This window comes from Lissotriton vulgaris, unplaced genomic scaffold, assembly GCF_964263255.1.
Source record: "Lissotriton vulgaris unplaced genomic scaffold, aLisVul1.2 SCAFFOLD_423, whole genome shotgun sequence".
Taxonomy (NCBI): domain Eukaryota; kingdom Metazoa; phylum Chordata; class Amphibia; order Caudata; family Salamandridae; genus Lissotriton; species Lissotriton vulgaris.
In genome coordinates this window covers 219,565-242,265 of record NW_028247221.1, presented here as the reverse complement: position 1 = coordinate 242,265, position 22,701 = coordinate 219,565, and the positions used below count along the sequence as shown (strand labels likewise).

The window sequence follows — 22,701 nt, the reverse complement described above, 5'->3', positions numbered from 1 at the left end:
AAAAGAGAGGATTTTGCTAATCTGTTCCTAGAAAAGGAAGCATGAACTAAAAGATTGAGTCCCCTGACAAAGGGACGGGAGTCCCGAAATGCATCGGGCGGGCTGCACTTTTAATTTCGGATGGTTCTTATGCTTTGTTTACAATGTTATGTTACATGTTTGAGTCACAAACTATGTCCATTTGAACTACAATTGATTGTATAACGAATGCTGTATTCAACGAAAGTTATGCTTTAAAAAAAAAAATTGGGGTTTAAATACACTAGATTGAATTGTAAAGAAAATTAAAATTATATGAATGAACATTTTGGTTTGAAAAGAATTTGAAATTGTGAATCTATGGTCAATTGTGAGTATTAACCCCTTAAGCTGTGCCTGTGTGAGTTCAAACCGCCTTACGGGGTTTGACCACTTTCATTACTGTTTACATGTTAGGCTAACATGAGTCACACAGGGCACGCACAATAAGTTAAAAAGATTTAAATAGGTTTACTATCAGGTAATCGAACGGAGTGCACTTGCCACACTTACTCTACCGCTTCAGATGTGGCAAATTGACGATATCATAGTCTAAGACTCATATTTAGAAACAGAACTTGCCACAATAGTGAGACTCCAGCAAAGGGGTTATTGACTGCCTGGCCAGGCATTGCGTGTGGATTGTGGCGTGCTGGAACGGCGCCGGGCAGACTAGGAGGAATCGATAATGAGTGGAGTGGGGGAGGACGGAAGGGAGGGTTGCTGGTGAAGGATTGTGGGACTGTCCTGGAGAGGAGTTGCCCTCCCTGGATCTGAGCCTTTCCGCAACTGTGGAGGAAGACTATTGCGGGTCAATCGGGAGGCAACAGCGGCAGTATATCCAGGTCTGTAACGGACACGCTGGACAGGTCATGGGGCATACAATCCCCCTGTGCCAGCACTGAGGCCTCAGTGGTGCCCCCCCAGAGGCTGCTGACTCTATCTCCGCGGCTGCTGCGTGGACGCGCTGGGGGCTCACATTGTTCCCGATGCTCTCTGCCCACTCCGATAGTATTTCCGCGGTGGCGCCGCCCGCTTGAGTACTGCGCTGTTCCCTAAATAGCAACTAAACCGGACTCTGAGAGACACCAGCCCAGGACATCCAAGAGCTCGCAGCAAGTCCAAACAAACAAACTGGATCGATACACTCTCCCCAAGGGATCGCCTGGGGACTCGAGGCACGCTACTATGGTTGGGGGGGGGGGGGAGAGAATCTGTGAGCCCCACGTTGGATCTGACCCTGCATGACATCATGGCAGCTATAGACGGGGTCAAGTCATCCTTGGGACAGAAAATGGAGGCACTGGAACATAAGATTGATACGGTCTCCATTGAGGTGAATCTTATACGTACGGACCTCACCAAAGTCAACAAAAAGGTCAAGCCTTTGGACATTAAGGCGACCAGTCTGACCGACGACGAGGCGCAGCTTCAGCAGGAAGTGCGCACGCTTAAAACTTCCCACAAAATAACTGAGCGTAAGCTGGACAATTATGAAGAGAGTGCTAGACGCAATAATAGCCGTATATTGGGAGTGCCTGAGAAATCGGAAGGCCCGGCCCTCGATCTGTTTGTGGAGAACTGGTCCTAAAGCACCTTAAACCCAAAGGTCTTAGCAACTTCTTCACCATTGAACAGGCACACAGAGTTCCGGGCGGGCGGCCGGGCCCAGTGCACCCTGTTCTGAATTTTAGGGACAGAGGGCCCGATTCACAGAATGATCTTAAGACTCAATCCTAAACTTACTACTATTTTGGTATTCACAGAATGAACTTACTACTTTTGGTATTCACAGAAGTTAGGATCTGGTCTTAAGTTTGTCTTAAGTTTGTCTTAAGACAGACTTAAGACAGACTTAAGATAGACTTAAGACAAAATCCTAACTTCTGTGAATACCAAAAGTAGTAAGTGCATTCTGTGAATACCAAAATAGTAGTAAGTTTAGGATTGAGTCTTAAGTTCAATCTGTGAATCGGGCCCATAGACACTATCCTGCAGGCTGCCCGTCAGGACTCCCCCTTACGTTATGAAAATGCCACTCTCTCTTTCCTGACTTCACACAGTTTGTAGAGAAGCAGCGGAGGAACTTCCTGGCAGTTAAGAAGAAACTCAGGAACAAAGGTTGGCGGTAGGCTATGATCTTCACGACGCGGTTGCGAGTGGGAGTGGAGGGAAAAACATGGTTCTTCGACAATCCTGAAGTGGCATCTGACTGGATCGATAGCGGGCCTGGGAGGACCCGATCACGGGACAGAAGTGAAGAACAAGCGGCACAGGAACAAGATTAAGACTGGACACTCACATGCACGGTCTACCCGAACATTGTCAGGTACAGGGGCATTGGCCCCAAGATATAGCATCAGACACTCTTCTGGGTTATAATGACTTTGTTCTGAGTAAATAGGGACTCCGAAGGACAAACTGTTTGAGATGATGCGGGCTCTGGGGGTGGGGGGTTGGCATCCTCCTCTCAACTACCTTTAGTTAATCTTAGTTGAGTGTGTAGGGCGACGGGCACTCTGCCAGTTTGGGATGGGCGAAAGCCACGAGCAGGGGTGCAGGGTGGTGGGGGAGTTGGGAGAGGGTGGGGTTGTTTTTCAATGTTGTCATTTGGTTGTTGATAATTCTGATTTTGGAAACAGCATCGAAGGTCACGGCAGGTGTCCCTTCCTGTACATAAACAAACTTTTTTTTAAATGCAATTTTGTCACTTTCATGTGTGCTGCATGAAGCAGCACGCATGAAAGTAACAGAATAGCATTTCTAGGATTGTTTATGTGCAGTAAGGGACACCTTCCTACACATAAACAATCCTCCACTTCACACAGCCACCCTTGCACTCTGGTGCAAGGGTGCCTATTTTGGTGCTAAGTTGCTAAACGTAGCGCCATGGCAGTGGGAAACGCAAGGCTGTACCACATTATTGTAAATATGGTGCAGCCTTGTGTTTCAGAAGTGGAGGAGAGAGGCGTTGAGCCAGGAAGATTAATGTCTCTTTCCTCTTCTTCCTAGTACATATCCCCCTAACTCTCTTGGAGTGATTCGCACCCATCATCTCTGGGCAACAAGGGGCCGGGGAATCTGGAGAGATATTATTTATAGAAAAAGAAGGTTGAAGTTCTATGACAGGACCAGAGGCTCTGATTATTCTTTTCATTTATTTACTAAAGAAAAACTCAGCAGCCAATCAGATTACAGAAAAGAAAATAAACACTACAATACCCATGAACACACTAGGTATCACCTGACAACCATAAAGAATCCCCTATAAAAATTCCACAAGAGAATACCACATCCTCTTGCTTTGCTGCTCCGCAGCCAGTTAAGTGCTTTCCCATATTTACTTACATTTTCTAATGTGTATTTGATTTATTGCTGTGGCTTTTTGGTGTGCTTTGCGTGCTTTCGAGCATTCTTCTCACCACGTGGCATCTGCGGCGCTTTGCGCTTCTTTGACTCGGTGCTCCAGCATCTCCGCTGTTTCTTTCGTGTTGGGAGCGTGTAGTCACCTTCCCTGACTCTGGCGCTTTGCGCCCGCATTGTTTCCTGATACTGTGGAGCGGGAGAACGGGGCTAGAGGACGTGTGTATGTTTACCGCCCTGTCCTCTTTCTATTGTTGACAGGCGGCTGTTCTGCACAAGCGCGGCAGCCATTTTCTTTGTTTATCCTGCGTATTTGCCGGTTTTGCAGGTTTTGTTTAGCGCGGGAGCAGCGCTGGTTATTGCTCTGTTGCCCACAAGCCTGTCACAGCCCTACCCTACCCCCAAAAGTCCTAATTACGGCTTTGAGCTGTACAATTGTGCATAGGCTTTGCCTAGAGTGGTCATTGGCAAGCCCTCCCTCCACATGTAATTATTTGTAGTTTTACAGTTACATTGTATCTGTATTGATGGCTTGCCTGGGGTAATTCCACTCCCCCATTATTTTTGCCTGTGGCAATTCACTGGTTTGCAGTGTTCACGTCCTACAGTGGGCAATAATTACACTTTCAGTGTTATCATGGATGACTTTTATGAGGAGGAAGGATATTACTATGATAAAGGGGCTCGGGGTCCATGGAACAGGAGTTGGTTGAGGCACTGGATGTGGGTGTCCAACACTCTATTAATAAAGCTCTGGTCCACGCTATTGAGCCATTAAAACGCCATCTGTGTTCATATGCTGTAAAACAGGGCTGGCTGCCTTCTTCTTCTGGGCGTTCTTCCTCATCCTCTGCAAAAACGGCGAATCCTCATAAATCTGATGTTGTTAAATTGGCCAAAGCTCTTTCCAGTGATCATTCCTTTGGTCATTCTTACAAGGATATTCCAGACTCACGTTTTCGCCAGCATGACGATGGGGACACTACTTCTAATACGTCTTCAGATCATGACGTTTCTCCTCCCCCGACTAAAAAGGCTTGTAAAGAGCATTTTGCTGATGCACCTACTCACCCACAACTCCTTACATTTGATCCTAATGATATTGTGCAACCTAATTCATCTTCCTGGCTCACTTCTGCAGTGGTAGCGGATTATATCCAGTCCATTATTCGCCAGCCTCTAGACAAGGAGATACGTACACGTCTGCGTTCTGAATGTCCTCGGCCTGAACTTGCTGATAAATTGGCGGACACGCCTGACAGAGACCTTTCCTTGTAAATTTATCTCAAGAAATACGTCAAAGATCCCAAAACGGGAATTGATATTGCGTGGCGTTCTTGTCAAGACAAGTTGTTGGACTTGCTTGGTCCCCTCACAAAGATCTTGGAACTGGGTTTCCGGGCTAAAGAGTACGCATCCACCATTGACACTAATGAGTTGATTGGTTGGGCTCAGAGAGCCATTTGTCATCTGGGAAACGCCAATCGTGCCAAGTCTTGCGAATGCAGGCATTCTATTCTTTTGAAATTGGATCCAAAATTGGCGGAATTGTCCTCTTCTGAGTCTGGGCCATTGGCTCAGGGGTTAATATTGGAGCAACCTTTTCTCAAAGAATTGACCAAATTTGTTGCCACTTTCAGTGGTCTAGATAAAGCTCAGTCCTCTCTTCGACGAGCATTTTGCCTGGTATTTGGACGGGCCGGACATTATAGGGGATGATCGTTCGGCTGCGGAGATAACCAGGGCACCCAGCGTGGTTCTTAGTCCCATCGTGGAGGTTATCAAGACTCCGGCTATAACACTAATTCCTCCTTCTATCCCACTCGCAGAGCCCGCAACAAGTTCAGGAAGGGACGTTATGATGGAAATCAAGGAGGACATCATGATTCCTCAGCTGCATGTTAGCTTGATCTCAGCTTCAGAAGTGTTGTTGGGGGGCAGGATTCAGTTTTTTCTCCCCAATTGGCAACAGATCACAAACGATGCTTGGGTGTTGGACACTGTCAAGGGTTACAAGATAGATTTCTTCAGTTTTCCCGTGCAGACTCTTCCTCCTTTGCCCCTAGTTTTTTCCCTTCAAGATCAAGCTGTCATTTCCACGGAAATAGACTCTCTTCTGAAAAAAGGGGCCATAGTTCGGACCACCCGTCATCCTCAGGGTTTCTCCAGCAACATCTTTCTGGTTCAAAAGAAAGGGGGTGGTTCCAGGCTAGTTCTAAACCACAAAGACTTCAATGGCTGAGTTGTTTATGAACACTTCAAGATGGAGGGCATCGGTCTTCTTCGGGATCTTCTTTAGGAAGGCGACTGGATGGTCCGTCTAGATCTGAAGGATGCGTATCTGTCAATTCCCATTTACGGTCCTCATCGTCGGTTTCTGCAATTCCAGTGGCAGGAAGTCTGGTTCGAGTACAAAGTTCTTCCTTTCGGCCTCTCGTTAGCACCTTGGTGCTTCACGAAACTCCTCAAGCCTGTCGTAGAATCTCCGAGTCCGGGGTGTTCGTCTGATAATTTATTTGGACGACATTCTCATAATGGCTCTTTTCGCTCTCCTGTTAATGACTCATTGGGAGTGGTCAATAGATCTTTTACAATCACTCGTATTTCTAGTGAATCCACAGAAGTTAGTTTTCATCCCGTCTCAATCGATGGAATTCCTGGGTTTTCTGGTCAACTCCCTCACTTGCCAGCTCCTCTTACCGAATCAGAAGATCAGATCTATCAAGAGGGAATTGAGATTGATTTTACACAAACAGATTGTATTATTGAGCTGTGGAGCTCGGATAGTCGGTCTTCTGGCCTCCTCAATCCAAGCTATTTTCCCAGGCCCTCTCCACTACCGAGCACTTCAGCGATTTAAAATCTGCCATCTCCAGAAAGGCCTCAGATATTCGGATCACATTCCTCTTTCCGAGGAGGCGAGGTGGGAGATGTTGTGGTAGTTGGAGCACATGGAGTCTCGGAATGGTCAAGCCCTGTTCAGAGTGTCTCCGGAGGTGGTGATAGAGTCCGACGCCAGTTGATGGGGATGGGGAGCCCGTTGCAGTCAGGTTACTACGGGGGCCGGTGATCCCAGGAGGAGTTGTCTCTCCATATCAATTGTCTGGAGCTCCGTGCAGGGTCATTTGTGATTCATTGTCTTTCTCTGCGCATGACGAATTGTTGCATTCTTCTCCGCGTGGACAATGTGTCAGCGGTTCGGTATGTCAACACATTACGGGGGATGAAGTCCAAGATTCTAGCAGAAATCGCCAAGGATTTCTGTCACTTTTGTCTTCAGAAGAACATCACAGTGATTGCAGAATATCTTCTGGGGTGCAACAATCTGATTGCAGCATCTTCGAGATTTCAGCGATTGGAGGCTTCATCCTTGCGTTTTCAGGTTCCTAACTCGAGTTTGGGGTCAGTGCCAGATCGATCTGTTTGCCTCGCGACTCAACAGGCAACTTCCCATGTTTTTCAGTTGGTGTCCGAATCCGGAAGCTCTGGCCATGGATGCATTCCTGCAGGACTGGCCGTCTCACCTGTGCTATGCCTTTCCCTCATTTGTGAAGATCCCCAGGGTCTTGGCTCGCACAAAACATTATCAGTCGGAATTGATTCTGATCACTCCTCTTTAGAGGGCTCAGGCTTGGTTCCCGGTTCTTCTGGAGATGATTTGTGCAGTGCTGCTCCTTCTTCCCCATCATTGGAATCCTTTGCTGGACCCTCTCAACAAACCGCATCCACTGATACAATCGGGTCAACTCCTTCTAGTGGCATGGCGGGTTTCGGGGATTGCTGGAAAATCTCAGGCCTTTCGCGAGACGCTACCAGGTTTATCAGTGAGGCTTGGTCTCCCAACACACGCAAGCGTTATTCCACAGCCTGAAAACAATGACGTAGTTGGTGCGATCAACGGGAGGTGGATCCGGCAGATATCTCTTTAATCGTGAATTTTCATGCATCAATTGCTTCTTCCGGTCTTGCTTATGGAGCGGTTAATAATTTTTGCTCTGCCATTTCTGCTGGTCATATTACAATCAATGACAAACCTGCTGGTGAACATCCTTTGGTGTGCAAGTTACTCAGGGTATTAGGTTGGTAAAACTGCCTTGCCCTAAATATGTTGGGTTATGGGATGTTTCTACTGTTTTACGATTCCTGGAGGCTTGGCCTTCAAATACTAATCTGCCCCTGGCTACATTGACAAGACGGGTGAGATGGCTCACGGGTGAGGCAGGAATTGATGTTACAAATTTGGAGCTTTGGGTTCCAAAGCATTGTCTATGGGAGTTAGTTTAATAGAAATTATGAAAGTAGCTGATTGGTCAACTGATTCTATGTTTAAGACTTTTTATTATACCCCGATTGTGGATATTGCGTCTGTGATGGTGGTGCAGCTTTGAAAAAGCATAATCGAAGCCTCCAGTCCTGACATAGAATTCAAAATTTGCGAAGATATGTGAAAAGAATGTTCAATTCTATTAAGGACACGGTGGCCAGGATAATCCCACCCATGTTTTTTCTATTCTCAAATGGATGTTTTCATATGGCTGTTTATATTATCTGCTTTTACTGCATATGGATATTTGTATTATGGATATGTTCCTTATTTTCCCTCCCCCCTTGTTACTGTAATTTGTTCTGCCATGAGGGAATGGTATATTACGACTCTATCTCCTTTCAGGTTCGGATTCTAAGTGAGGCGCATTGCCCTGTCTCCATGAACTGTCTTGTGGATACCGGCAGGTTCCAGTTTTTCCAACGATGCACTCATCAGGTCTTCTGTTTCGAGCCAGTTGGTCTGCTGTTTCAATGATCGAGCTGCTTTGTGTTGTCAAGTTCTTCACAGACGTTGGACTGTGTTCTTCACTTTAACTGTTCTACTCACCAAAGAAAGAGAATGTGGTATTCTCTTGTAGACTTTTTATAGCCGATTCTCTATGGTTGTCAGGTGTTACCCAGTGTGTTCATGGGTATTGTAGTGTTTATTTTCTTTTCTGTAATCTGATTGGTTGCTGAGTTTTTCTTTAGTAAAAAAATGAGAAGCATAATCTTCTCCTCCGTGTCCTTAATAGAATTGAAAATTCTTGTCACGTATGTTCGCAAATTTTGAATTGTTTTCTGTGGTTAATACCATTTTAGAGTAAAATCTGAGGAGAGATGAAAGTTTATTAATCTTCAAGAGCCGTGGTTGTCTGGACACTGCCTCTACTGGGTAGAGAATTCCTGATGTCTATGCATTTGGGGTGCCAGAATTGTAGGGAATCCGATGCATTAGCCCTGGAGCATGAAAGGTGACCATCCGATTTAAAAAGGCAATCTTGTATTGATTCAGTATGCTGCGGTCCTGGAGTGGAAACGTGGGTCTTGAATGTTTTAAAAGGTTCATAGAATTGTAATTCTCGAGAGATACATATTCCAGTTTTCTTTTTGAGAAAAAAGCCACAAGCTACACCAACTTCATGAATCTTGAACTTGCAGATTATGTACCAGAGAGGAGGACTCATTTCACTGTTGTTTCAATCTTTATAATTTGTTATTATTTTTCCTGTATTAAAGCGTTTGTCCCACACAGTTTAAAAGAGAAAAGCAGAACGCCAGTGTCTCTAGGGTCTATTCTGTGTGCTACAGGTTATTGTCAAAAAGAAAGGACAAACAGGGATGCTCTTTAATTACTTGACTTTATGTATGCGATCTCTTGAGGTTGTTTGCCTCTTTTGAGATTCTTATTCATTTCACAAGACTTTAGAACAGAAACTTCCATTTTAACAATTATGCATTGATTTTGTTTAATGAATTAATGTAACTTAGGAACATTATTAATGTATAAAAAGCGCATACATGTGGTGTCGTAAGTTTGCTCCTGAAAGAATAAATGTTTACAAAGGGTTTTTGTTATTAATTTGCAGTTGTATGGAAAAGACACAAACATTTTACCACGCCCAGATCAATATGTCGGACCCCCAACTCCACCGTTGTTGGCACTTTCTACAACTAAAATTCAAGTTCCTACTTTTCAGACAGAGAGTAAGTATCCATTGATTAAAATATGCCAATTTCCGGCTTTGAATCGGAAATGCTTCAAACAATAGTATTATAAATCATGCAATATTGGCTGTTGTATGATTACTTTTTCAGATTTTCTTGTCAAGGTTTAATTTTCGTATTCTCTAAAATGCATTGAAGAACCACAGGGAGACGGTCCCCAAGGTATTTAAGAAATTACAAAAATCACTACAACGTGAGAAGACCAACCAAAGTGGGCTAAAACTGATCCACATACATGCCTTGGCACACATTGACAAAGCCAATTAAACTTGCGTTTTTTTAAATTGGAAGTTCTCCTTTATTAACGGCGTGTTGGAAAGAGTGTGTGTGTGTGTGTGTTTGTATAACCTATGCTGTGAGGACCGTATTGGCCGTCATAGCCTGGGTAAATCCTGACAAACCCAGAGAAACACAATCTTTGTGAAGACCGGGGCGCTAGGAGGACCATTCCAGGTAGTATGTTTAGGTACTTTCGAGTGAGTGTATCAAAAAACTAAAAGTGCAGTTATATTTGCCTCAGTCTGCTTTATACCCTAACCTACTATCACAGCATGCGTAGAGTTAGAATACTAAATGCACACTTCTTTACGGTCAGCTGTGTGTGTGTGTGTGAGTGTGTGTATGCGTTTGTGTGTGTGGAGAGCAGGAGAATACAATAATGAGTGAAAGGTGCATGGATGATGGAATGACTAAAGAGTGCATGGATTGATAAGAGAATTAGTTCTTAGGTTGGTGAATGGGTGAATGAAGGAGTGCATGGTTCAGGGACCTAGATTCTATTAGTGCAGAACATGCAGTGGCACTGGAGCCAAAGGCCTGAGTGGCCCACTGCACCCTGAATAGTGCTGTATTTCATAGTTTATTTCTTTCCTTAAACCAGGGCCCATGACAAATTTGCTGCGCCACTGACATGGATTGGTGAATGGGTGGGTGCATGACTTGATTGGGTGCATGAATTGACTGATAAATGGATGATGAATGTATCTACGAATGGATGTATGAGTTAACGAGGGGACTGATGGGGACATGGGTGAGGGAGTGAAAGGGTGGGTGACTGAAATGACGAGGGAGTGAGTTCAAGGAAATGCTAAGGTAGCAACAGCTTGACAAAAACAAATATGCCACGCAAAGGGCAATAGCCAACTTTAAAAAGTCCTGCACCAGAGTGTCTCCATTTCTGTGTTAGGCATTCATAATTAGTATGCACATGTATATTTAAAGGAGCTGATGGCTGAAAATGCTGCTAGGACCCTTCAGCCCATCTGCTATTGAGTGTGCTGTACCCCTCTGACCCTTAGTATCTATTTGATCGCAGTTCGCCTTTTGTGAATCATAGACAAAAAAGTTTCTTTTTTGCAGTCTACCACTTGAGTAGATTCTGTTCAAAGCACCCTGACTAAGCAAAGATAAGACTTTCATGATGATAACATTGATTCTCTTTTTTCAGAGGCATCTCCGCCTGATTGTCTTACAACATGAAGCAGAGACTGTAGGAAACATTAATCTTCAATAGTACTTGAATTCCCTGGTTAATCAGCAGTTCAGGAAATGCAGGCGAATGTGGATATTTGGTATATGCTTTTAGTACAGTCAGTAGAGAGAATTTGTGCGAGTTAAGGGGTTTTATCCATGAATTCTTTAGTTTCATTCTTTATGTAATAAGAATCAGTCTTTTAAGCATCATCGTTAGAAATAAATATAATCTATTAATCAATATTTCAATATAAGGAAAAATGCTAAATTAATATGAATAACAGTAAAACATGGAAATAATACATCAAGGAGGTTCCATAAGGGAATTTTGCTATTCTAAATTTAATTAGACTGGAATAGAATAAGGTGTCAGATAAGAATTTCAAAAAGGTTCTGATGAGAGAATAAATGTATAAGCATAAAGCCTTTGCAGTTCGAATAAAAGAAAGGGTCAAGCTTGACAACATAGGCAGCTTTAAATCAACAGACATCTAATAAAAGTGATCTCTCAGGAAGTGAAATATGGTCTCAAGATGCCTTGGAATGTTTCTCCGGAAAATGTGATTGAGAGAAACCCTCCTTACTCTAAAAACACGCACGAATATAAGCACAACATATTGTAGATGGAAACAAGTATCACTTTCTTCATTTACAGCATCCTATAGGATTTCAATAAGCCCTTTGGAAGAGATAACCTCCACAGTTTCTCACATTTTCACAATGAGTCACAGGCAAAATTCCTTGAAAAGATACCTTGTCCACATTTTGCGGTTTAGGCAGTTTTTCCCATGAATCATCCTTTCTGTTGCCTCCTCTCCTCCTGTTCAGAACCTCACTATCAGTTATCTAATACAGAACAAATGACAATTCACTAACTAACAGAAGACTTCTGGGAAGTTATAGTATCTGCAGTGAAACAAAAAGCATATTTTCTCCCTCTTCGTTGCTGCCCATCACTCCTTTTTAGCCTTTCTGCCTATTCTTCAGTTTCACCCATGTCAAATGCATTTACATCCTGTACTTCCTTACCTATCTGTTCTTATATCTGTTTAAATTCCAGAGGGCAGCCTCTTTTCAGCCTCTATGGAAACTAAAGCTACCATTAGAGAAAAAAGCATCTGTATTCCTAGCAACCATGTGTCACTGCACCCAGCAGCATCAACATCAGGTTGGATGCAGCAGGGAGGCCATTCTGTGGAAGGAAGGGAATCATTAGCAGAGCAGCATAAGGGGGAGGGAGCTTGTCTCATCAACCAATGTCCAACTGCAAGAACTAGTTCATGCCCTAAACCTAAATCCTTAATGGAAACTCAGTGGGACAATATAAACATCAGTGGAAAGCCGTGGGCTTGACGTACAGTTGGCCAAAGCAATGGCAAGGCAGAAAAATATAGGAAAGGCAATGGCTTTATGTGGTGTGGTGAACACAAAGACCTCTGCCTCTCTCTCTCACTATAATTCTTTTTGTTTTTTTATGTGCGCCGAATGTCAAGACCTTTTCTTTTCTTAAAGAAAGATACTTAAAAATACGTACATATACATACAGGGTAATAGGTTATCCGTGTTCAAACATTGAGCCCCCTGCTCAAGCAGAAAGTTATCATGTTAGACCTGAAATCCTTAGTGGGGTATTCCCTCAGACCGTTTGCCTTCACTCACCTGTTTTTGCTGAACTTTATTTTGTTGGCATTAGGACTCTGGTAAATAGTACTACATGTGCTGTAAACCAAATGTAATGCTACTAATGGGTTTGTGCTCTCTTTGCACTACCAGTAAATTAGCACTTCTAAAACAATTGTCACGCCTACCACTACAGTTTGTAGTGCTGTTTTAAACTGCAATTAAAAGTGGAAAAATAAACCTTTTTCCAGGCCTAAACCTTCCTTTGTAATACTCATGAGTCACCCGTAAGGTAGGCCCTAAAGGCTTCTAGGACAGGATACAAATAATTTAAAAGGTAGGACATGTCTACTTATGTTTGATATGTTCTGACAGTAAAAGCCTACTGAAGTAATTTTTTACTGTTATAAGACTACATCGCCTATAGCATAACAATGGATTATTTTATTAGCCTTAACAAGTGAAAACTTCAGTTTGGGAATATATGGAAAAGTGCTTCTTCAACAAAAAATATTTGTAATTTAAAATCCTTTTATAATTGCAATGTCAGATTGTAAGTAACTATTCTGAAAATGCCACTTTTAGAATGTTTTAGAAAAAGGTGCTAGCAAGGGAATTGTGTTTTATTTAAATGCTTAAACAGGAGATTGGTCTAAACGATTTCGTGAGACTACGCCACGACGAACGATACTCTGTTGAAGCCACTGCTGAATCAGGAAGCTTCGATTTTGGATGCAGACTAATTACGCCACCACAATCCTGTCAAGAAATTATTCCAATATAACAGGAATAATCTTGAACCAAGGGTCCCACATGAACTACGCGGTCGGCAACGATCAAGTGGAGACCAAGGAAGGGTTTACTTTTTACATAAGATTGTAAGTCCTGAGGATGGCCTTGAGGATTTGTCTAGTATAAGGCCGAAACGTCGACACATGAGCCCACATCTTTCACTTTTTTTGATCAAGTCGTCACAGCATCATCACTGTATAAATATCAAGATTAGCTGTGATTGATTAGTTAAGAGTGGTCTGCAACGCAAGTGGTTCTCAAGAATCAACTAATCTATGTCTTGTCCACTTGTAATCTGTTGATGTATTTGCACAGTTTTTAAAGAAATGATACCCTTTGAAATGATATTTTGATATAAAGAGATATTCTATAAACTCTACTTCCCGTGTAGCTTGTTCTATTTTGAGTGATTTCCATTTTCTATATTGATTATTGTTATTATGAGTGATTACCTCTTTTGTAAATTGCAAGTTCTTATTTAGACACAAACAGGTTTAAAATCAATTAAGGTGGTACTACATTTTTCGTAGACCAACCTCCTGTTTAAGAATTTAAATAAAACACAATTCCCTTGCTAGCACCTTTTTCTAAAACATATTTCAGCCCAAGCTCGCATGGGTTTATTGGGTCACCCACCTTTATTTTAACTTTTAGAATGTAGGCATTTTTCTGCCTAAATGTTATGTTATAAAGTTTTATTAGGTGCACATATCACCCAAAAGGGTATGAAAATGCTATAGCGGAGGCACCTGAAGTTAAGGTTTAACTGCAGCCAAGAGGAAGGAAGACAATCAAAAGAGCCAGGTTTTAAACTTCTTTAGGAACTGTTTGTGATCGGCGATCATATGAAGCTGCATTGGAAGCTGATTCCAGTGGAGGTGCGCTAAATGAGAAAATGATCTGCCACAGTTTCTGGCAGTGCGGACCCTAAGAAGGGTGAGCAGGTATTTAGTTCCTGACCTAAGCTTGGCCCGTTTCCATACATGGTCTTATGTGCCAGGCAGAGGGTCTTGAAACAAACTAATTTCCTAACTGGGAGCCAGTGTAGAGCTTTTAAACTGGTTGCCGATGGAGACAGTGATGGTAGATTTAGCACCAGTCTTGCAGCAATGTGCAACAGTACCTGGAGTCTGGAAAATAGCTCTTCATCGATGGAGGCCAGCAGAGCGTTCTCATAGTCCTGACGACTAATTATTAGACCCTAAACAAGTGGTTTCCTTGATTCCACTGGAGTCCATTGAAAGATTTTACGTAGACTTTGCATAGTGCCATAGCAGATGATCAGAATATGATTAAGATGGTCTTTTATGGACAACTTGTTGTCGATTTTTACTCTGAGATTGTGTACCATGGGCTTGGGAGATGGACAAGACCCGAGACTCAGAGGCCACCAATCATTATACCAGAGTTCTTGTGTTTTTACAAATAAAATCACCTCTGTCTTCTTTACATTAAGCTGAAGATGGTTGGTTTGCATCCAGGTATTTATACGAGTGGATTTTTTAATCTGATTATGGTGTCAGTTGGATTAGGACCTAGGGTGATTGACAGCGGAGAGTCATCAGCATAAGACACCACATCAAACCCATAGGATCTAGTAAGTGAGTAAGTAACTTTAGCTTTATTTGATTTTTAGGTATAAAATCATAAAAGCACATTGCAAAATATATACACAATTACATTTCAAATCATATCACAGTAAATAACATTATAGCATAAAATCTTTAAGAAAGGTCAGGTACCAAATCAATAGTATATCAAGTCAGAGTCTGGGTATTAAATGCCCCTCACCCCGGAGCCGTTTTGGCCCAAGCAAAAGTTAGTCTCTTCGATGATCTTGTATGGGGGTGAAGTGATTCTCTGGGATAAAAATCAGATAGCCCCAGGTGTGTATAGGTCCATCTCCTATCTGTGGTTTCCAAGACTGGAGGTAAGGGACAACATTGCTGTTTATAAACTTTATCAGCACCAGATCACCGGATCTCTCTTTTCGAAGCGGACCTAACCATCCCACCCTTCTAACACATTGTATTCTACCGTCGATGTCAGGGGGTAGGGGTCTATTCTTTGTTAGCCAAAATAGTGCCTTATTTCTCAGCTCCTGTTCACTTTCAGTTTCTCCCTTTGTGAGTTCAGGCACCCCAGAAAGGACACCCCGAACGGGGCAGCCTCCGGTGGTAAATGGATGTGATTTGTTTTTCTTTGCATGTTCCTTATCTTGGGAAGTGGCCCTTTAGGTGGTGTGGTTACTTTGTTCAGCCCCGTTTTAAAGGAACAGCTGTGTGTTGTTTTTATTTTGGTGGGAACTTTCTCGCTGGATTGAGTTAGCATGCCTGGTTTTGCCCGTCGAAGTTGAAGAACACTACTTTGTGGAGTTGTTAAAGGCTTTACAATATTGTGTAAAGGCTGTAATTGATTGGGGTCTGCCATGTTTTTTAGGAGTAGCGAGTTTGTCTTGGTCATTTCCTCTATTGCCGCGATCCTATCCCCAAGATCGTTCATTCTTTCTATTAAAGGGTGTATTGCGGTGTTAAACATAGTTTGTATCTGGGCCAAGAGGGTTGGTGAAATTGGGGGTGCAAGCAATGTATTCTCCTTAGCTTGGGTGCCTGTTTGTTTGTCGGCTGATCGTTTTCTTTCACCAGAAAGGTCCTGGAAAAACATTATAGGGTTCGTGTTACCTGTTTCAGGTTGGCAGAGGGAAGTACCCAGGAGGTTTCCATAGGGTGGGGATGATGTAATGGGATGGGGGCTTGTGATGACTGTAGGACAAAAGGAGGCATTAATGTGCTCTGATGTCGACTTAACGGCCGCATACTTGGATTTGCATAAACTATTAAGTTCCTCCAGAAATGATAGATTTGGTGATGCGACGGCAGACTGAGGGGAAGTGATATCACTATAGGAACAGTCGGTAGACAATCGTTCTCGTGCTATTCTTACAGGTTGTTGGGCAGTAGACGGTGTTGTCTTGATTAAGTAGTGAACCATCGTCCCCTTGGCCAGGTCCCTAGTCACAGTAGGAATTTTCGGGGCCCCCTTAGAAGACATGTTGTAAGTAGCAGCAGGCACCTACAGGGACTGGGAATGACTTAGCACAAGATGTCTTACCTATTTTAATTGCATGGCCAGGGGGGTGGCCCGTCCCGGCCTCCTCTGGCCTATGATGGCCTTAGATGGTCCCGCCCTTGTCCCAGCCTTAGCCCGGTGCGAGAGGTTCTCCTGCCTTTGTCCCGCGCCTCCGGGCGCTCCGCTGACGTCACCCGCCAGGGCACCTGGGGGATGTAGTCCCTTGCCCTAGTCCCTTGCCCTCGCGGCGGTCAGGTTGCTGGCACAAGTAAGTTTACAGCCGTTCCCCTCACGGCACCAGGATCGTGTGGCAGGTCCTCCCGAGAGCGTTAGCTTCCCTGGTGGCAGCTTCCCCCCGCAGCGCTCGCCAACAGCGCTCGGCTCTCCTGCCTTTGTCCCGCGCCTCCGGGCGCTCCGCTGGCGTCACCCGACCGCCGGGGCATCTGGGGGATGTAGTCCCTTGCCCTCGCGGCGGTTGGGTTGCTGGCACAAGTAAGTTTACAGCCGTTTCCCTCACGGCACCAGGATCGTGTGGCAGGTCCTCCCCAGAGCGTTAGCTTCCCTGGTGGCAGCTTCCCCCCGCAGCGCATAGGATCTAATTACTTAAACCAGAGGAGCCATGTAAAGATTGAAAAGCAAGGGACTAAGTATTGATCCTTGGGGGACTCCCTTTCCTACCAACTGACTACAAGAGACTAGAGTGCCTAGTTGTGCGGCGGTGGTACGGTCTTTTAGCTAGTTTAGGGCTATTCCTCCGGCTCCCATCTCCTGTGATCGTTGTTCTAATATTCTGTGGGAGATGGTGTTGAAGGCAGCTGAGAAATCTAGTAAGACCATCATTGCTAATTGCCCAATGTCCTGGGCAAGTCTTATGTTTGTCAACTACTTCTACTAAGGAAGTTTCCATACTGAAGCCAGTCCTAAAACCTGACTGAGAAGTGTTTAACATTTGATGGCTTTCCAGATATGTTGTTAATTGTTTGTTCACCAGGGATTCCAGTTTTTCCTAGGTAAGGAAGACGAGGTATTGGTAGGTAATTTCTAGGCTCAAAGGGGTGTGCCAACGTTTTTTTTTAGGATGGATCGAATGTGCCTTTTTGCCTGTTTCCAGGGTCACATGACTGTGAAAGGTTCTTTTGTGGGTTTTATTTGTATTCCCTCCATACATCAGAACAAAAGGGTCTTGCTGTGGGTCAGGGTTTTCCCCTCCTGAGTAGAATGTCCTTGCATTGTACTCGGACTTCCTGAGCTTCAAACTTTAGCCTCGAAGCTATGCCCACCCCATTCTGGAAGTCTGAGGGCTGCCTGCCCTACCACCTCGGCCTGCCTGCCCTTTGTTACTTCAGATGGGTTGGAGCCAAACCCAGGAAAAGGGCATCCCCCATCCAAGGACGTGCACTGGGGATTAAAGTGGCCCCTTCACATTCTGTCATAAAAACACTTGTGGACATGTGGAAGTGTCATATGAAGGACTGCACTGCTGTCTGAAGAAGGAAGTCTGGATGTGCTTGCCTTGAACCCAGGATCCCCATAAGTGGCTCCAAGAGCCAGTTGTCCGATCTACTGTTTGAGCTACAGGGACACAACAAGTTTCAGGGGCCTCCCTGCAGCCAACCAGCACCTACTGGACCTCCCTGGGCCTGCATGAGCCCTGATACGGTCCTCTGCTGGAGTGAGTACTGATGTGCAAGAGGTGCCCTGAGATCCTTGACCCTTGGCAGGCATCAGAGTGAGCTCCTCCTACATGAAAGGTGAAAATCCAGAAGTTTTGGGCTCCTCTTGACCGCGAAAAAGAGTCTTTGCATGAATGAGAATCCACGATGCATACTATAGCAAATCTCCAGTGCTAACTGGCCTTCATGTCAGCCATGAGAGTCTGTGTCAGCAGCAACAGTCTGTGTCTACCTCCATTGCAAAGCTCCGACGACAACTGGCTCTTCATGCCACAATAGCAACCATCTGCGTTCATATATGTATTCACGTGTATCAAAATGTCTTATGAACTTAAGCGAAGGTGCAACAATAATAATATATTAATTCTTTCATCTGACATCATTTGCTGTGAGTGTGCCTTATTCAACACAACGAGAAAAGTTTTTTAAGCTGGGTTCAGAAATGTAGAAGGCAGAAAGGAAATCTTCAACTTCTTAGGAGATCAGATTGAGCAAGCAGAACCTGTTAATACCCTTTGTGAAAGCCATAGGCTGGCATCTTGGGGCCAGCCCTGCCATATCAGTTTGCTAGAACACCATAGCTTTTGAGCAGAAATAGACATTTACCTTATTTCACACAGACAACACTTTCTATTACTCAACTGAGATATGAAGGTGAGTCGTCACCTTAGAAACTCGCATTAGCCCATTATGGACTAAGACAGTTTTGGTAGAGGCAAGGAGGGAGGGGTTAGAAAATAGAGATAGATCCAATAGTTTCATGCAAGAGTATTTTGAATTCTGAACTACTATTACTGTATTTCAGTTCAATTTGATATCCTGTTTATTATTAATTTTCTTTGCCACTGTTTTGTTCTTTTTTATTGTTACAACTATGCACATTTTATTCACAAGGATAGAATGTTGATTTTAATAAAATCATAAAACCTACCCTTAGTCTGCACTCTTGTGTGTGTCAATTCTTGGTGAAAAAGATTCTAAACTCACTAACAGCAAATAATCCTGTGAAGTCTCACATAACTGGTCAATACCCAGCAGAACGCAGCATATTCAGTATTAGAAATTGGGTTTCTGGTTGGCAGAGGTATTAACCCTGTCCAAGCAGAAACCCCAATCCTAGTCACAGTAAGACAGATACACACCCTAAATTAACCTGTGCTCACCCTCTGGTAGCTTGGCACAGAGCAGTCAGGCTAAACTTAAGAGGCAATGTGTAAAGTATTAATGCAACACTTCAAACAGTAATACAGTGAAAACACCACAAAAAGGCTCCACACCAAGTCAGAAAAATAGAGTAATTTTTATCAACAAAACAAAACCAAAGCGACCAAAATAGAAGTATAACCAGAGGTATGATTTTTTTAAGAATACATGAAAATGCAGTACTTAAAAGCTTAAAGCCCCAACCAGTGATACCTGGTCACTCTAGACCAGGGTACATGCAAAAGTTAAGGCCGACCGCAATTGAGTGCGGGCCAGATACAGGGACCATCCTTGCCCACTAAAAAGTACCTTAGATATGTTGTCGACAGAGCCTAGATGTGGGAAGCAAAGAGGTGACGGGTCATCAATGAACCGTATGATTGAAGGTGATGTATCGGGGCTGAGCCACACAAAGTTGGAAATGAATCGGAACTGGAGCTGAGGTACGGGAAGCAAGGAGGTGAAGCATCATTGTCAAACAGCTGAGTTGAAGGCGATGCGTCCGCGCTGAGCCACACAAAGTCGGAGATGCATCGGAAACTGGAGACAATATGTCGTGCAGTCGGCGATGCAATGTCTGCGGTCCATGCAGCAGCGGCAATGCGTCATCATCGAGGGTAATGTGCCAGTTCCAATCGGTGCAACGTCTTTGATGCGTGGATCTTAGCAGCAGCAGCACTTTATAGGCCCAGGACTAGATTAGCACCACTTGGCAGGGCAACACTTGCAGCAAACAAAGTCCAGATGCTGTTGCAGGTTTTTGAAAAGTCTTTGATGTCTTTGGGACTTAGAACAGGGGGCAAGCCAGCTTTGCTTTGGAATTACTCTGGGTTCAAGTGAGATGGGTCCAGACCTTCCTTACCAGGGCAGAGGGTAGCAGGTGGGCAGGGCAGCGGAGCAGAGCAGCAGTTCTTCTGGAGCAGCAGACCAGCAGGGAGGCAGGGTTTTTAACAGGTCCAGTAGTGTACTGAAGTGGTAGGGTTAGAGACTCAGTACTTATACCCAGTGTCTTTGAAGTGGTGGTGTTAGACCTGGCATCCTTGGTGTGGTTCCCCATTTTTTTCCCTCTGAACTCCTAGTTTTGCTGGCTTTAGGAATCTGGGTACTTTACTACTGCTAACCATAGCTAAAGTGAATGTGCATTTTACTTGAAACATGGTAACATTGGTTTATCCACCATTTGTCTATTCGATTTACTTTTAAGTCCCTAGTGAAGTACACTACATGTACCCAGGTCCTGTAAATCAAATGCGGACCTGCAGCACCGAATGTGCCACCCATTTTAAAAGCTCTTTACACATGTCTTAGGTATGCCTCTGCAGAGCCTGTATGTTCAGTTTTAAATTGCCATGTCAACCTGCCAAGTTAACCTACTTCTCAGGTCCAAACCTTCCTTTTTATTACATATAGGTCACCCCTAAGGTGGGCACGGGAAAGCCCATGGGATGTGCAGTGTATATAAAAAGTAGGGCATGTACTTTTAAGTTTTACATGCCCTGGCAACAAAATACTCTTACATTTGTTTTTCACTACTGCAAGTTCTATCTCTCGCATAGGATAACATTGACATTGCCTTATTACAATTTATAAGTGCAATTTCCAATTGGGAAAATATGGGACTCCCATATTTGGTGACTCTGGAATCACAATTAAAAACACAACTTATAGTGAAAATGTTTTTTAAATTTCGATTCTGAAAATGCTTCTTTTAGAAAGGTAAAAGAACAAATGATAGATGGAATGCTGAACAATGCAAAGATTCACCTCCAGTCACAAGGAGCTTAATTCATCCTTTTTTTGCTCACCAAGCACCCCCTGTGAATGTAAATGTAAATGTAGTATACTTGTAAAGCGCACAGCTGCCCCAGCAATGGGGCGTCCCGGCGCTGTATGACGCTGTGGAACCCTTCCTCGCTCTCCCTGTGAGATGCCCCTCCTGGGCACCCCCAAGGTGAAGCCAGGCATCCCAGTGTTGTTGGGGCCGTTGTAGAGATTAAGCAAGCTATTGCCCAGAGTTGCAGCGTGGGATCCATGATTAAAGTAGGCTCTGAGGCGAGAATTATCAAGTCCACGGACATTGAGCCCAAGACCCTGCCGCGTCGGGACTTGAACCCTGGTCCCGGGCCTGATCTCTGCTTCAGAGTATGCCGCTCTAACCAGTGAGCCACACTTCTCGACTTAGGATCCAGCCATATGCAAATCAGTCTTGACCCTGCCCAAAGTGGGATAAGTCCAGCCTGAACTGCCAACCAGGTCCTCCCTGAACCAGAAACAAGCATTCTGGGACCAATTTTGGGGGCATCACCCCTCATCAGTCAGGCTAGCTTGAATCCAGGGCACAGTGAGCATGAGACCTACGTCTTGGCATACCCTTACCAATGATGGCGACAAAGGCAAAAAGAACAAATGATGGACAGAATGCTGGACAATGCAAACACTCACCCCAAGTCATAAGGATCTGGGTTTAATCTATTGTTTTTTTGCTCACCAACCAACCCCAGTTTGGACCCAGCCATGTGCATAGGAGTCTTCCCCCTATTCCTCATGGAAACAGTCGAGCCCAAGCTGCCAAACCAGGTCCTTCCTGGATCCAAAACAGGCATCCTGGGACCTATTTTTGGGGTAACACCCCTCATCAGCCAGGCTAGATTGAATCTAGTGGGACAGTGAGCATTGGACCCATGTCTAGGCATACCCTTCCCAAATTGGGTGACAAAGGCAAAAAGAACAAATGCTTGACGGAATGCTGAACAATGCAAACATTAACCCCCAGTCACAAGGATCTGGGTTTAATCCATTGTTTCTTTGCTCACCACGCCCCGCCAGTTTGAACCTAGCTATATGCAAATCAGTATTGACCATGCTCCTCGTGGAAACTGTCCATCCCGAGCTGCCAAGCCAAGTCCTCCCTGGGCTAGAAACAAGCATTCTGGAACTGATTTTATGGTATCAGACCTCATCAGCCAGGTTAGCATGAATCCCGTGGAACAGTGAGCAGGGGACCAACGTTTCCAGTCCAGGGAGGACCTGGCCTGGCAGTTTAGGCTGAACTTTTCCCGTGAGGAGCACGGCCAAGACTAATTTGCATATGACTATGTCTATACTGGGGTGGCGTGGTGAGCAAAAACTGATGGATTATACCCAAATCTTTGACTGGGGGTGAATGTTTTCATTGTCCATCAGCTGTTCTTTCTGTTTTTAAAAAGTTGGCATTTTCTTACTGTAACCATTTGGTGCCTTTGGACTGCCTCTGGAACACCCACCTGGGGTGGGTGACAGCTGGAAGGGTAGGTGTGACTGAGTGGCCAAATACATGCTGATGGGTCATCCTGAGCAGGATGGGAGGGTGGAACTGACACTTATACTTGAAAGGGCTGTGCCCTGTCGTCACGCAAAGGGTTACATACCCCCTGTATAGAAACTGGAGCCAGGGCAGGAATGACAGGGCCTTGTGCAC

At 44.3% G+C, this 22,701-nt stretch overlaps 1 protein-coding gene across 1 annotated transcript in view; it reads left to right on the top strand.

Annotated features, from left to right (window-relative positions):
• LOC147665210 (spermatogenesis-associated protein 1-like) overlaps nucleotides 1-22,701 on the top strand; it is a 349,586-nt gene that overhangs the window by 143,840 nt on the left and 183,045 nt on the right. The window contains exon 8 of the mRNA XM_086949670.1: nucleotides 9,276-9,393. Within this exon, the coding sequence (XP_086805796.1) occupies nucleotides 9,276-9,393 (118 nt within the window). The remainder of the gene's footprint in view (nucleotides 1-9,275; nucleotides 9,394-22,701) is intronic.